The sequence below is a fragment of the Schistocerca americana genome, chromosome 7 (assembly GCF_021461395.2).
Source record: "Schistocerca americana isolate TAMUIC-IGC-003095 chromosome 7, iqSchAmer2.1, whole genome shotgun sequence".
Classification (NCBI taxonomy): domain Eukaryota; kingdom Metazoa; phylum Arthropoda; class Insecta; order Orthoptera; family Acrididae; genus Schistocerca; species Schistocerca americana.
The window spans coordinates 486,602,433-486,620,111 of NC_060125.1; the positions used below are offsets into that span (position 1 = coordinate 486,602,433).

General features: G+C 38.8%; 1 protein-coding gene across 2 annotated transcripts in view; it reads right to left on the bottom strand.

Moving 5' to 3' along the window:
* LOC124623162 (FHIP family protein AGAP011705-like) overlaps positions 1–17,679 on the bottom strand; it is a 238,587-nt gene that overhangs the window by 127,501 nt on the left and 93,407 nt on the right. Inside the window, exon 6 of one of the 2 annotated variants that reach the window (XM_047148962.1) lies at positions 8,045–8,290. In XM_047148962.1, the coding sequence (XP_047004918.1) occupies positions 8,045–8,290 (246 nt within the window). Of the gene's footprint in view, positions 1–8,038; positions 8,291–17,679 lie in introns of both variants that reach the window. The other variant, XM_047148961.1, reaches the window with a different exon arrangement.

The following is a 17,679-nucleotide window of genomic DNA, read 5'->3' on the forward strand; positions in this document are numbered from 1 at the left end:
TGGGAGATGAAGAAGGTGGCACAGGATAGAGTAGCATGGAGGGCTGTATCAAACCAGTCTCAGGACTGAAGATCACAACAACAACAATCCTTTAAGATACATCAAACACAAAGTGGCAGGTCCACAGTGTTAAGTTTTGAATGAGAGCCTAATGCTCCATGATTTTAGAAATTCATTACACATTCTCGTACGTAACATAATTCACCACACGTAAAAGGAAATTTACTTTGGAAGTACTAACGCTTATCAAACCATCATTCGGAATATTTTCTAGCGAGCTACTACAAATGTAAATAGTTGTGACATCATGCTCATCCAAAGGAGGACCTTGAGAAAGACACATTGAAAGCATTTTGTTGTTACGAAGCATTGCTTAGCCTTAGACACATTTTGCTGTTGGTAGACACTTGTCTGTGTTCCTTTGGTTGTTGTAAACAGCACATTTTCTTTGCAACTTAAGTTTCATCTTTGTGTTATTCTCTTGTTTCTGTTTTATTACTGCAGCAGCACGCTAAAGTAAAATTCTTTGTTAAGTGTTATCTGTTCTTACCAGTCATAATTACAAAAATTTCACTGAAAACTAAAAACTGGAAAATTCCCAGAAGTCTAAAAATTACCAGGCTTTTCCTGTATTTCTTCTGGATGAAAAAATTCCCTGGTTTTTTCACAATATCCATGTTGTCCTGAGGCATGTACACCCTGCTTTACATCCTGCAGACGTTTTCTACCTTTTCTCGATGACCTCTTCAATTCTACACCAGTAGATCTCTTCCCAACATTGATAAAGTTTCTAATCAATTAGAAAACTTCCAAAATTTGTTAGATTAGCTGATAAACTTCCAAATGAGATCTAGATTATTTCTTAATTCAACATACAATTGTACTGAGAAAGAATTCAAGCAACCATGCAGAAACACATGCATATACATAACGAGTTTGTAAAATGAAGTAGCAGCTTCTAAAGCATTCCTGAAGAATTTGTTGATATCCTTAGAACAGCCAGATTATGGGACCCACAGGATTTCAGATACGAGAAAAGTCTCCTCTGACAAAGAGCCCACTTAGTGACTGCTCAAATATATATTTTAAAGTGATTTCAGTGAAACTATATTAAATCTATACACACAGTTCTTCCATGTCATTCCCCACCCCCCTGCCCCTAGGTCTTCGTCCTGACCTGTGGCCCCACAATCTTGAGAGTCACTGTCATCATCTGAGAGCCATCAACAAGTAGGAGCACCAAGTGAAACTGTTCTCTCTAAATATTTAAATTTAGTTGTAAATTTTATTACAACATTATCATTCTCTAAATACTTTTTAGCACCTATTACATTATAAACACACACAGCCAAAAATGAACTACAGTATAAACCATTCAGTTCAAGCACTCTACACAGTAGCCAGACATGTTGTTGCTTAGTTTTCATCATCCATGCAGACAGTTTCCAATTCATATCAAAACCCAGCAGTACAGGTAACAACGGAGTTCCAACAAAGAGTGATGTCACTAACAAAAACACTAGACACAAACAAAAAAATATACAATGACTTTCAGCTATCATTCACACACTATAAAGTAAACTGAGACCCCCATCATAGGACACTGAAAAAACAATGGAAGATTATCGGAGCATGCTGATTATCACTCCTGTTTTTCACGAAAAAGATATTCTTGCGTGTTACTCAAGACAGCATATAGTCGCCAATAATACTTCACATTCAAATAACCTCAAGCATAAAGTAACCTTCAGACCACAATATTCATCTTCAGAAAGCATCTCTCTGTCACCACAGTGTTAGTGAACAGGTGTACGTTAACATCTAAAACAATTTCCCTTGCAAGAATGGACGCAGCAAACTAAAAAGCATTGGGAGTGCTTACAGGAAAGTAATGTTTCTTCCTCTTGTTTGTACATCCATTTACAGAGACAAAGAAATGGCAGCATTTTATTGCAAAAAAGTACAACTGTGGCTTTTCTGCACACTACACCAAAACTAATACCACAGTAAACTTACTCATCCTAAATTAAAGAACACAGTATCAACATATACGTTTTACTACCAAGTTATGATGATGACAACTCCAGTATATCTGAACATCAAAAATTTGGGTCTCTACTGCCCATATTAAAATACTTGAGAGAAAAGTATGATTCAGAATGAATAAAAGTTAAACATATACACAGTAAAGCAAATATGTATAAAATACCTCCCTAAAACACACACAAAACATTAAAAACTTAGGTTAGTTCTTCTAACTTTTATAGAATAAGTACAGAATTTGTTACAGAACAGACAAAAATACTGCACGAGATATGCATGGCTATCTGACCACTAAACTAAAAATGAATGAACCAGCCACTCTCCAATACAGTAATTGTTTCAACTGCAAAGTATAGCCAAAAGTCTCAGAAAATCACAAAATAATAAAACACAGATCACTCTCTAGTATTCCATTAGAATATTATGTACTGAAATGCAAATTTCACAGGCATCAGTAACAAGTGGGTTCTTCTACTTCATACAGATAGGACACAGTGACAGTGACCTCTATCTCTAAAATCAGAACTAAGAATGCGATAGATGGACAGTTCATACTGCATATAACTTTTGGTTATTTCCACTGGAAAACAGGCAAACAGCCAGAAGGCAAAATACACTACTGCTCATTAATTTCAATACACCCTATAAATGACATCTAGTTCTCTGTAGATAAGGTCTAAAACCATGGGTACGATTGAGGAAGCAAAGAAATAGTACAACAGTTGTACACGTCATGATTTTTATTTGTGGTCATCGAGATACAACAGTATCCAACAAACAATGTTGTGTACATAAGCATTATGTACCTATCTGACATGTTTATTTACCTGTTTGCCAACAGACACCACATTTGGTGCACCTGTGTTGTTCCCTGTAGTGATGTGATGTCCATAGCGAATGGCAAGCACTGCTACGAAATATAAAATGTGGTTCCTGCACGTCAGTTCCTTTGTGACACTGCAGTGTGTGCATCGCTAATACGGCTCCATGAGTGGAGATATCCATAGAAAAATGTGCTGCAGTTGTAGCACTTAGCCAAGCAGGTTTATCTATTCGCCAAATTGTGAAACAGTGTAGTGTGTCTATAGGGGGGAGTGCAATACACTCTTCACTGCCAGAAGACAGCAGTTAGATATAAGGACATACCGTGACCAGGACGACCTCTTAAAACAACTAAAAGTGATGATAAATATATCAGAATTACCAGTAAGAGAAATAGATTCAAAACAGTGCCCCCAATTCATGCAGAATTGATAGAAATGAACAGGACAACAATATCTGTTCCAACAGTAAAAAAGGAGACTGACTGAAGCCAGCTTGAAAGGATGTGTGACTGCAAGAAAACTCCTTCTTAGACCCATAGATAAACAGAAGAGACTTTAATGGGCTAGAAAACATTACAATTGGACACTGGAAGAGTGGACAAAGGTGTTATGCGCCGATAAATAAAAATACAAGATTTTTGGAACCAGAAGTAGAATATTTGTTTGCCAATTTGTAGGGAAAGGGTAGCCCAGCAGTGTGTTCTACCTACAGTTAAACGTAGCGGAGGTTCTATTACAGTTTGGGGATGTTTTGCCAGGGATAGAGTTGGCGACACTGTGAAAATAGAAGGATGTATGGATCAGAAGCAGTACCAACGCATACTCCAGTATGATGCAATACAAAGTGGATTGCGCTTAATAGAGAAAGGGTTCACCTCACACCAGGATAATGACCCAAAACATCGGTCCACATACTGTACGAACTACATTACATCAAAGGAAAAACAGAAAGTACTGAATGATATGGTATGGCCGTCCCAAAGCTCCGATTGTAATCCCACTGAAATAGTCGGGGATGAAGTGGACAGACATATAAGGGAAGTTAATATATCCAGCAAGGAACATTTCTGGAATACCGTTAACGGTGTGTAGAATTGTACAGATTCAAGATACCTACAAAAACTGATTGACTGCATGCCTCAAGTTTGTGAGGCGGTCATTAAATCCAAAGGAGGGTGCTCTGATGAAAGTAAAATATAATGATTGTGATTGTATTATATATGTGGAAGTTAATATAATTATATTTTGTGAGAAATAACATTTGATTTGTGTTATAAATCTGAAATACCAGGGAGTATTGAAATTAATGAGCAGTAGTGTAGCTGCTAAGCCACTTTCTCTATTTCTCTCGATTCCAATGTGAAATTATATCTAACAGAATGCCATCTCTTATTTTTGTAGCAGAAGAAGAGAATCGTAAGTCATCGCAATCAGTTTCCCTGCATGTGGAGGGCACAAGGAAATTGAGCAAACAAGAAAAAGTTTGCCTGTCACACCTAATCTGTTGCTAACTCTTCACAATACATTTAATTCTGCACTATGAGTGGCTCTAACAGGCAGCACCTGAAAACATGCTCAAGGAAAATTGCTGAGCAACCATGAAGGTCCTGTCCCATTGTTTACACCCATACAATGTAATAAAATTGTGGTACTTGCCTGTAATACAATCAAATATGGTTTAAACATTGTGCAGAGAATATTTTCTTTTTTTAATATGTTAAACCTAGAATAACTTTGCGAGAAGAAGCCAAAGTGGTTTTAAAATATGGAGAACTTTTAGGATCCAAGTTTACAGATGTCTAAGATGTGGCAACCAGGTAAGCTTCCCATTGCAAGATGCACAGAAATCTCAGCGGGTTTCTGAAATTTAAAATCATGTCTCTCATCGTGATTTCTGAATGAATAAAAATACGAAACAGTCAGTTAAAGATAACTCATACCGATTTCTCAGCAGAATATTTAAAATTAGTACATGCAGTCCACTCCTCCACCATCTAGTTCAAGCTGTTGTATGCCTGTGAATGCCATTACATAATAAGGACGTACATATGTTATAAATGTTTCATGGGCTTGGAGTTGTCAGCTTCACTGAAAAAGGATAGTTCTCTCCCCATGGTGTTTGCAGATAGCATTATTCACTTCGCCAATTAGTAAATGTGTCAGGCAGTGAGGCACATACCACTCAATGTCTCATTAAGTATAGCAGCAAAGCCCAGCAGGAAGGGTGGGGTGGGGTGGGGTGGGTGGGTGGGTGGGAGGGGGGGGGGGGAAGGAAAAAAAAGTGCAAATAATGGTTCAGATCAGACTCACAAAAATAAATTCCTGGCTCATGTCTTAGTCTCCTCTCTTCTGAATTTCTGGAACACCAATTTTCATGCATTTTTGTGCCTTTGGTCACAAGTAATATGTTATTCTGACCCTAGTAGAGACCGTTATTAGCTGCTCAAGTGCCCTCCCTAAGAGTATTAGTGATTCTCTTCTGCCCCCACAGTTTGTTCCATTTCACCTACATGTCTAAAAGAACCAAACTAGGCACTTTCCAACAATCCCCAGACATGGTGACACCATACTGCAAGTGGTATATATCAAACCTCACTTGAATTTCAACCCACAGCATCTATTTCCTGATATCTACTCACATTAAAAGTATTCTAGGATGCAGAGGAACCGAGAAGGTATCAAGGGAGGAAACAAATTTTTGATCATTTTGTAGAACTATATATGTTTTAATTGTTGAAAGCAAGCATTTCAGATGAGGTAGGCATCATCCATTCACTAGCATATAGTACGCTTCAAGTATGGTTTTTATTTTATCTTTGAGATCTGAGCAATTAAGCCAAAATTCCCCATTCCCTATGACACACAATTTTCCTCCGCAGCACAGAGCAATGATAGACGTGGCATCCCCAAAGGTTCCAATAATAAAAAAACTACTGGTACTAACCAACCACAGCTCAGAAACTCTAGTGCTTTTAAAACGTACACCTAACCAAGATTAAATAAGTTTCACAGGTGCTTGCCAATTGACAACCCATAGTGCATGTGTAGCTTATAGAATGGTACAAAGATGGCCCTCCAAAATCAAATTAGGCTTAATGAAGGCAAGGAAACAGTACCAGACGTGTCCACATCACTTTTCATTATGTCTATCCACTATTCAATACATACTCTGTACAGTAGAGGTGGTGGTGGTGGTGGTGGTGGTGGTGGTGGTGGTCAGACCACATCCCATTATCTATTTATTGCTCAGGATATATTGATATTTTAGTAATGAATGATTTTACTTTCACACATAATTCTCCTTTCTAATAAACAATTATTTTTGTCAAATATGAATGCAGGAATAAATTTTATGAATTCTGGAAATGAACTGTTACAATTTGTCAAAATTTATACATGGAAATAAATTTATGGCCTAACCAACAGGGAGTATTCAGTATTCACATCTGCAACACTCTATTCATGGTAAAGACTTCAGCCGTTACTTAACCTTGAACATGCAAAATATTCTAAATATATAACTGAAAATTAGTTGTTAATCATTCTATGGTTCACATTCATTGAAACATTTCTCTATTTATTCCTCAAGTGAAATTGATGCCAATTCATACTTAAAATTATGTTTACTGTCTATCATACCCTGTAATTCAGTGGGGAAATCAACATACATCTTCACTGTCTCATAATTTGCTATTTGGACTATCACAGTAATGTCAATCTTAGTGTCAAGTGTGACGTGATTGGGTAAAATTTGTCAACAATATGCCAGTTACGATCTGAATGAGAGACCATTTTCAGGTTTGCGCCCCCCCCCCCCCCCCCCCCACGCAAAAAAAATCTGGGCAACAGTTTTAGAATCTCTGTATTGTGAGCATTAAGAAATATCGAAAGATAATTGTTGTATGCTTATTTTCAGTGGCTGAAGTGGCATACTGACTTCTATAGCTTTCAAACATCTTGTGTTGACACCCAAAAGGGATCAGACCTCACTAACTAATAAGTTTCATTTGAGCAAGGGGAATTCTGACAATAACATAATTCTAGTGGAAATGAATGCTATTTTTGGAGAGGTTGGATCTGATATTGAAATATCCAGAGTTGATGAGGGCTCATTCCATAATTCTTCATTTGCATGAAGTGACCAGGATGTAGTACAAAACATGATTTGAATTAGTGCCAAATTTTGGTAATTACAGATTTGTTCTATTACAGAAGTGCTAGTTCATTTGTAAGATAATGTAAGTATAAGTTTTAGTTTTTTATCTAAAAATCTCTTTTTCTTTGAAAAAGTTGTTTTAATAATGTGCATCCGACTTATTAGTGTACATAAGTGTGTTACTTATCAGTGAAGAAATTTCTATACTTAATAGAGCAGGCTTAATAGTAAGTTTTCAAGTTCTACAGTTTATTTTTAAACTGGATGGCAATTTTCATCTGATACCTTCAAAAAGGAATGGCATTAGAAAGTTGAAGTTATAAATCATAGAGATGATTTTTACTCCAAGTGATATATAATTTTTTTATTGTTTATAAAATAATCGGCTATTTGCTAAAGACAAACTTCACAATGAAGTGAATGAATTGTGAGAGTTATTATACATTGTCAATTCAAAGGTTGTCTATTGGAAATTTAAGAAAATGTACCAAATTTGATCCTTACTGCAGATTGCTGCACAACAAATAGTGTGTGTGCATGAGAACTTATATAGAAAATTATTCTGTATGATATTAATGAATAAAAATATGCTGTGTATGCAAATTTTATGAATTTTTGCCCCCAAATTAAGTACAGAAGGTATTAATGGTAGAAGGAGTACAATTTAAGTCTTTTAGGATATCTGTAACATGTGGTTTCCAAACTCTTTTTCTGTATACAAATGCCCATACATTCAATCTTATACATAGTTTTTGTTCTTTGTTCCAGCAGTATTGATGACATTAAATCTCATCTTATACACTATATTAAGTTTTTTTCATCGAACACTTCTGGATATCACGCAGTTCTTTCCATATTTATTTTGACTATTTCAGATCACTTAAAAAAAGAGATACAAGAAATTAAATAATTGTCAAAAGATATAAATGTAAGCTACAGCAGGATCATCAATTTCAGTAAAATGTAATCCTTACTCTGAGCCCAGCCATATAAATTACAGCTGGGTTCAAGCAACCCTTACCTGTAATAATGCAGGACCTAGAACAGGTACAAGGAAACCTTGCTGTAAGAATTCAAGGAGCTGTGCTCCTACTGTTGGGTGAGCAACTTGTACAACAGCATTACAGAATTCAACTGAATTGAGGAATGCCGACAGCTCTGGCAAGGCATCAACATCGTCAGGCGTTAGACGATGCCAGTCATCAGTTGCAACCAGCAATTTACGTGGCAGGCGTGAGTACAAGCCACTGAGACCTGTTGCCAGCACCTGAGGGAAATCACAGATTTACACTACTTGTTAGTATTTATTTAGTTTGTTGCAGTTTTTGACATATGGCACTAACACACAAAATCCCCTCTGCACTATAAATGGAATAACATTTGACATGTTTTGAAGGTGCTTATTTAGCTAACTACCTCAATATAACATAATGAAAATGTAGTGTGGTTTGCAATGAACACTGTTGCTTTCTTGTTACTGGAACAATCACTGTAGTGTGCAAAATACATTCTCGATACATACATACACAACTGCAAAAACTGTTATTCCCATTAAGCAATTTTTGTGACACTGAAATCATTATATTACTGAAATTAGAGACTGCTCCATTTATCAGCAATAACACAGCAGCACACACCCTTAGGCATATTTCTAATGATATAAGAAATATCATAGAGTTGTAGAAATGCTCTTTGGTATACAGGCTCTCAATCGTTTTAGCTTAGAGATATAGCTCTGATGCCCAAGTTCCTTATCTGTGATAGTTTTCTCTTAATAGTAACTGGTTTTGTGTGATACATGTGTTTTTAGTGAAATTGTAAAGAAGACACAGCCAGATGAATTCACATTACATATTCCTTTCCTAGTAAGTCACCTTAATGGCCTTTCCCAGCAAGCCATCTTAATGGGTAAGTTTCATGATTTTCAAAATATAACCTATGGCATAGACATAGTGTTTTATTTTGTAAGTTAAGATATTTTTATATTACTGAACAATTCATTCTGATCATTCTTTGTTTCGCTGTTGTTTAAGATAATTTTATAATTTCTCATCATGCTGAAGAGGACACACACATTTACGGATAAACTCTGAGAAAAATATACACGCTTTTGTCCCAGTACAGAACAATGGAGAGCAGAATGTATGGTTTGTTGCCCAGGGACCTAAGTATTAATATCATATAATGGCACCAGCATCTCGGAAGTCCACCTGAAGACAAAGAAATATAGTTATGTAAATTTATGGAGGGGGAGGGGGATGGAGAAAGGAAAGGAAAGGGAAGGAAAGGAAAGGGATTACTGATGTCAGCTGCATTGGGACATTATGCAGAGTCAGCGGCAACAAGTGGAAATGTGTCCCGCACCAGGATTTGAACCCAGGATCTCCTGCTTACTAGATAGATGCGTTGACCACTGAGCCATCCAGGAGACAGTGTTATTGCAACTGTGTGGACTAACACGGCACACCTCACGGCTGACACACATTCCAACAAAGCACCACCTATCCGCAAGTCTCTGTCCCTTTCCTCCAATCTTGCTACTCTGAGATTCCCGCAGCACATCGGACATACTTGTGCAATTGCAATCAAGAAGATGGATGCATTGCCCATCTAGGAGAATCAATTATATGAATGTGTGGTGTATGAAAGAACAGACACCATGCAGAAGGTGTGAAGTTTGCTGCAGGTAACTGTAACACAATGTTCGGCAGTATTAAAAGAGGTGATGGTAAAAATGTTTTTTCTAGCCTCCAAGACACTTTACAAGGTATTGCTTGGAGTACGGTGTTCTGCTCATGTCCTTAAGAACTGCATTCAGCATGGAACTGACCTCCTTGAAATTGACTTACAAGGTTAAATGATGAAAATACATAACCACTTTTCAATACGTACTGTCAGTGGTGAGTTGCTAAAGAAATTTTGTGAGTTCTCAGACATAGCAAGACATGATGGTTGTCACTATACCCAACTATTTAGGGACATATCGAGACATTTCGTGCTCTGAAATCCTTCCTCCTACCCCAAAATAAAACTCCAACAATTTTCAAAAATTCTTTTATGGGTTCTAATGATGAGATACACTTGTGGTATATCCAGTCTTTAGTTGGCATTTTTCATAATTATATTAGCTTGGAAAAACCAAGGAAACTCTCTTATTGATGTGACGCATATACTAGATTCCCCTTGGGATGCTCTTCAACACAGAAAAAAAATTACAATTTTAATCTCCGAGTGTGACAGAATCACTGGTTCAGATGAAAAACGAAGTTACAATGATGCATCAGAGGTGAAGCACTTTAAGTGCAATGTAGGAATCCTCTATGATGGACCTTAAGAATAACTAAATATGTGGATGCAACAGTTTACTGAATTTTGTTTTAAGTGGTTTGATTTTGCAGATGTATCATGGATTTACTTGGAAGAATCTATCAAATTTTTGTTGGATAAAAATGTTGAAATTGATAATGCAAATTGCTTTGATCAACTTTAGGATTTAAAAAAGTCTGGAAAATCTGAGCCAAGCTAGAAGAAATAATACTGATTGGCATAATAGTGAAGAACAGTTTAGTGAAGTAATTAAAATTGGGCAGGTCTTCTTTAAAGTGCCAGGTCATAACGGAGTTGTGTTGAAAGCTGGTTGAGCTTTCGACACGCACAATGGACAATGAAAAGAAATAGACTGACAGAGGAACTCTTAACAGGGATTGCAGTAGTGAAACATAATTTTAGACATTTGAATTGCAAAAACTTTTTTAAATATTTTTTGGCAACAAAGGGAACTTTAAAAAAATTTGATCCAATGAAAAATACACACAGAACACGGATGTCAGGTAGTGTAGGTACACTGAAGAGCCAAAGAAACTGGTACACCTGCCTAATATCGTGTAGGGCACCACGCAACCACGCATAAGTGTCGCAACACGTCATGGCATGGACTCGAAGTAGCACCTGAAGTAGTGCTGGAGGGAATTGACATCATAAATCCTGCAGGGCTGTCCATAAATCCATAAGGGTACAAAGGGGTGGAGATCCCTTCTAAAGAGCACGTTGCAAGGCATCCCAGATATGCTCAATAATGTTTATGTCTGGAGAATTTGGTGGCCAGCGCAAGTGTTTATCCTCAGAAGAGTGTTCCTGGAGCCACTCTGTAGCATTTCTGAATGTGTGGGGCGTCACATTGTCCTGCTGGACTTGGCACAGTCTGCTGCTGATATGCAGGGTCCGTGGATTCATCAGGTTGTCTCCACACCCATACACGTCCATCCGCTCAATACAATTTGAAATGAGACTCGTCTGACCAGGTAACATGTTTCCAGTCATCAACGGTCCAATGTCGGTGTTGACAGGCCCAGATGAGGTGTAAAGCTTTGTGTTGTGCAGTCATCAAGTGTACACAAGTGGGTCTTTGGCTCCAAAAGCCAATATTCACGATGTTTCATTGAATAGTTTGCACACTTGCACTTATTGATGGCCCGCCACTGAAATCTGCAGCAATTTGCAGAATGGTTCCACTTCTATCATGTTGAACGATTCTCTTCATTCGTAGCTGCTCCCATTCTTGCAGGATCTTTTTCCGACTGCAATGATGTCGAAGGTTTGATGTTTTGCTGGATGCCTGATATTCACGCTACACTTGTGAAATGGTCATATGGGAAAATTCCCACTTATTGCTACCTTAGAGATTCTGTGTCCCATTGTTAGCACGTTCAAAGTCGCTTAAATCTTGATAACCTGTCATTGTGGCAGCAGTAACCGATCTAACAACTGCACCAGACACTTGTCGTCTTATATAGCAGCAGCATCGTATTCTGCCTGTTTACATATATCTGTATTTGAGTACACATGCCTATCCAGTTCCTTTGGTGCTTTAGTGATGTGTGTAATATTTTTATTTTTATTATTTATTTTTGTAATAAATTTAAAATATGGAAGTGCCTGTACTTTCATCTTAAAATAAAGTGTCCTCATTTTTGCATTCCAAATGTGGTAACTGTAGCTGTGCCATTTTGTTTCGACACTCTAAAGGCATGTCACAGTACAGTGGCACTGGGATTTCGAAAACATCTATCTGCAAAGAAATGAAAACTTTATTAGGTAACTTTATTTTTTCACAATAATAATTAAAACTTCATGACTCTTGTCTCATTTGGAAGGTCGCTAATGAAAGCATAATCAAGGTGTCTATGTGGACAAGAAAAAAAAATTCCCAGATTTCCCGGTTAAAAACACAATTTCTCCCAGATGAAATTACGTATAAATCGGGTGAAAATACATCCGTGTTAAGCAACAGTATACTTTCCCTCGGATCTGTAAAACCTATCAGTCCTTTGAATCGTGAAGGTCTTATACCAGCAAAGGACGTCCCAGCACTTTAGGAAACAGGAAAAACAATGCGTTTGGAAAGATGTTTGATGCGAGACAATACGGACAGAGTTTATTTTCGTATTGCGAAAGTATATACACAAATTCCACAAGTTACAGCACGGTAGCTTCCGAAGCTTTAAAATAGAGATTGCATTGAGCGATGCACTTTTTTCAGCCAGTCATAGTTCATGTCACGTGATCTCGCTAGCGAATGACGCCAGCGGCTGGTCCCGGCGGAGGTTCAAATCCTCCCTCGGGCATGGGTGTGTATGTTTGTCCTTAGGATAATTTAGATTAAGTGGTGTGTAAGCTTAGGGACTGATGACCTTAGCAGTTAAGTCCCATAAGATTTCACACACATTTGAACATTTGAACAATGAAGGCAGTTATTCAGAGCACGGTGCCTACAAGAAAGACAGGCCGCGGGACATGCATTACAAAGGTCGACCAAGCTCGCTCAACTCAGCAAAGTGCGTTTCTACACCGGTTAACTCGTAACTAAATGTGTATGTACGAATGAGAATTGCATCGTCTATTGGAATCCACTATTATTAGTCCTACAATGATAGGAAGTCCGTAGGCCTACTAACAGGCTCTAATTTGGCAATTAAAATCATGCCAAAATGATTATCAGTTGCGTAAGGCACCACATTTTCTACGAAAGGAGAACTGTTACGAAGAAGAGACTAAATGCTATAAACGAGCGGTTATACCATTTCTATCGAGAATTGATTTTAAATTTTGTTGTATGAACAGTAATCAGTAAGACTTCATAATAACAGATTCCAGTACAAGATGCAATTCTTGTTAGTATGCACACACCCGGTTGTGAGTTAAAAGATTTAGATACGCATTTTTCTTGCTGAGTTAAGGGAACGAGCGAGCTCAGGCCGTTCTTCTTGACCCACGCGCTGCGGCCTATCTTTCTTGTTGGCCTCGTTCAGTGCATAAGACATGTTATGTACTCAACCACTAGCAGCATCACTGTTAAGAAGCTAAAGTAATGTAAGTACACTATATCTTCACGAAAAGCTGAACTTTCACATATAATATTGGGCATTAACAATGTTTTGCTGAATGAGATTTTCACTCTGCAGCGGAGCGTGCGCTGATATGAAACTTCCTGGCAGATTAAAACTGTGTGCCCGACCGAGACTCGAACTCGGGAACTTTGCCTTTCGCGGGCAAATGCTCTACCAACTGAGCTACCGAAGCACGACTCACGCCCGGTATCCCGAGTTCGAGTCTCGGTCGGGCACACAGTTTTAATCTGCCAGGAAGTTTCAATGTTTTGCTGTTTTTTCTCAGAGGGCATGGGTTAGGCAGGAACCTAAGAATGCTTCAGAAACTAAACTGCTGTATTTGATGTATTTCGTACATATACTTTCGTATTACACAGACATGCAGTTCAAATGGCGATGTGAATCAAAGATCTTTCCAAAACGCATTGTTTTTTTCTGGATTTTGTTTCCTAAAGTGCTCGGAAGTATAAAACCCCTAACCTTTCCATAAATCGTTTTCCAATAACACAATTTGTTTAATTTTTATTTCGTGATCATGGCTGCAGCGATTCAGGAGAACCTTTACAAAGTGAAGTTTATACTTAGCTGTAGTCGGTGTCATGTTTTCTAGCAGAGTGATGCAACAACGTTTACATTGTTTTTATTCGAAACTCCGAATACACTGTACAACATTTAAACACCCACTGGCGTAAGGCTGTGAGCACTCACAGCAAGGTCTAGGGATCTTTGAGAGCATTCTGCGTTCTGCCTGACCGGGACTGGAGTGGCAATGAAGGATGGGACATAATAAGAGCAGTCACCACAGCGTCAGCTGGTCAATGCAAAGCGATCCAGTGACTGGATGAAGTGGGAAGAGACATCGCTGCGAGCTGAGATGGTGAGGTGAGGCAAGGTGAGGTGAGGTGACCAACCCAGCAATCTATCACATGAAAGACGAGCCATCGCTTTCAGCAGCTAACATCGTTACATGCCTGCTCAAAATCCCAACACCGTGAAACGCCATAATAATACAGCCGCTGTTACTGTGATTAAATACAAATAAAACAATTGCCGTTTATAAATCCGATGCCAAAAAATATAACTTGGTATATGTAAAGAGAAAAAAAACGTCGAGACAGTATCACAGGAAAATGCTAGCTGGCAAGTAATTGGTAAACAAAAACATTACGTAAGTTGGTCAATAATTAAAGGAGAAAAGTCTGGAGCAAGAGTCTTGAAATACGAATTTATTGAGCCGAGTAGCATGTTCTTCAGACGATCATAGACTACCGTGTAGCTAGCACGTTTCGGGTTGTTTTTGTGCTCTATCGTTGCAATAAACATTTGCAAATACAGAAGCAGTTACTAGAGCGCACTCAAGTTCTCCAGTCATCGGATCATGCAAAACTTCAAGGGCACCCGTTCCGACCCCGTGGTCCAAATATACAGAGCTACTCCAGAATGGAAATCCTTAAATAGGTTTTACAAGGCATGTACAAACTGATTTATCATCCAGAGTGTTTCCTTTACTGCAGACTTGATTAGCAGAAAAATATGGAGAGGGGGCTTGCAAATACGTCAAAGAACACCAAGAAAACATAAGGTGAAGACAACAATAACAGCTGAACAGCGTTTATTACGTTTCTAGGTACTGAGGGATATACAAAAAGCGACATTATCAATGTACTGGATGTCAAGTAAAACCATATTTTAAAATTAAGTGGGTAAATCGTTCCTCTACAAGTAAATCAATATGTTCACTGGTACAGAATCTAGACTTTAAATTAAAATCAGTATATGTACAACAGAAGGTCTACCAAGTCCTAAAGCACTTCGGAAATTTTACATATAGTAGAGCACCTCAGCTGTAAAGTAACTGGGAGGCCAAGTCGTTCGTAACCGGCAGACTTCATAACTTAGAAATCGTGGATGGAAGACGAGAGTAAGTAACCAATAGCAGCCGATAGAGAGAGAGAGAGGAGCCTCATAAGGAATAAGCTGGAACGAAAAGGTGGCGAAGCCTTCAGAACTTTGGTCGATGAGTGCGGTGGCCTTAATATCTTTTGTCTTTATAATTGAGGTGCTGTACTGTACATGTAAAATTAGCTAGAAACTTGCAACAGATTACTGGAGTAAGACTGGTTGATAAGTCTTGTCACTCATAGTTTCTTAAAGGGTCAACAAACACAGTACTACTAATAATATCATAATTAACGCTGATTGTGGCTTGGCAGAGATATTGTTGCCACACTTGCCTCGCTCGCTTTTCAAATCACAGTCTGTCAGTAGTCCATGTGCTCGGCTCACCTGTTGAATTCAGTTCTGCGCAAGTGCGAGGCAAAGTTTTATAAACTGACAACGTAGGTAACACACATTGTGTCGTATTTCATTATGCATAGTAATGAGGCGCAGCCTTATTTACATCCATCGTTCCTCTTTCCCCAATAAAGGTTGCCCACCAACAATCAATACGACTGCGCCATGTCAATTGGTTTTCAGGATAGCTGGCTTTCAGATCCAGTATTCAAGGATTGGTTGGTGAATGTACCCACAGACCTTTATAGTGCTAAATGTGGATTATGTCCAGGGACCCTCATTAACATCCGTACTATGGGAAGATCAGCTGTTACAAGTCACATGACAAAATCCAAGAAGCATGTCGCGACAGCATCTGCCATGAGAAGCACAGCAAGTTTGTACGTCTACATCCCACCGACAGCGACCACTTCAACCCAGCAGACAGATTCTACTTCCACTACCACATCTGCGGATTCAGCTGGGACAAGTGGCGTTGGCCGCTAGAGAGTTGTTGTGCCTCTGCAGAAGGATCTCACTGCAATGTCAAAACCCAGGGATAAACTGAGAGGAATTGATCGGATGACAAAAAGGACAAAGTAACAAAGGCGGAAATACTGTGGTGTTTGGAGTGCATAGTTTCACACAAGTCACTGCGTAGTTCTGCAAACGACGTGTTGCTTTTCCCCGCAATGTTCCCTGACAGTGAAGTGGCCAAGAGCATGCGTTTACAAAAGGACAAAATCGGTTATATCGTGCAATATGGACTAGCTCCCTTCTTTGAGTCTGAAATTAAATCTGACCTTGTAAACGCATGAAGGATTGTTGTTTGTTTTGACGAATCCTTGAACAAGGTGTGCAAAAGAATCCAGATGGACATTTTAGTGCGTTATTGGGACATTAAAAAAAAATCTAGTGTGCACCCTTTACTACGCATCCGCTTTTCTAGGCAATTCGACGGCAGCTAAGCTACTAGAGTCCTTCAAGAAAAAAATTCCCAGCGAAGCAATGAAAAAACTTTTACAAGTGTCGATGGACGGCCCTAACGTCAACTTCGCATTCTTAAGGGAACTTAAAAATTTTTGAAAGAAATTGAAGCAGTAGACGCCGTTTTACTAGAAATTGGAGCATGTGGGCTTCGCGTTGTTCACGGCGCCTTTAAGTTCGCAATTCAGGAAACACAGTGGATGATAATTCAGTTTTTATGTGCCTTGTACAATCTTTTGATGAATGCCCCTGCCAGAAGAGCTCTGTATATTTCGACAATGGAATCGGAACTGTTTCGCTTAAAGTTTTGCGCGATCCGATGGCTGGAGAATGTGGAACTTGCTGAGCGAGCTCTAGTAACGCTTCCGTTTTCGCGAATACTTGTTGAAAAACTGGAAGAAAAAAACAAACCAAAATGTGCCAGCTATAAAGTAGTGGAGGATCACCTCAAGGACAAGCTACTTGGTCCGAAAATTGCCTTTTCCAAGACTCTTGCTGGAGACTTGACACCTTTCCTAAAGGATTTCCAATCCAATTGGCTGCTAGCACCATTCCTCCACACTGCTTTGACAGAGATAATGGAGACAACGATGACACAATTTGTCCAGGCGACGAAGATCTCGCCGTCAGTTAATTTGGACAAAGAATCCAATCTTTTGGGTGTGAACAACGTCAAGATTGGGTTCGCCGTCAAGAATGAGTTCAGAAAGTGCAGGTCTCTCACAGCCCTTGAATCGCTAAGTTCCGGAACGAATGCAGACGAGGAATGATCAAGCTCGTGTCAAAGTTGATGGAGAAATCTCCCCTGCACTTTAGGTTGACAAAAGCTGTAAGCTGCTTTGATCCCACAATAGCGTGCAGGGAGGCTGGTCCCAAACGATTTCATTCCTTTCTACAGGTTTTGGTGGAGAGCAATTGGATGGACAGTGGCTGTGCCGATAAAGCAGAAGCGCAATACACTTCTGTTGTAAAGAATAACTGCAAAACAAAATTCGAAACATTCAACAAA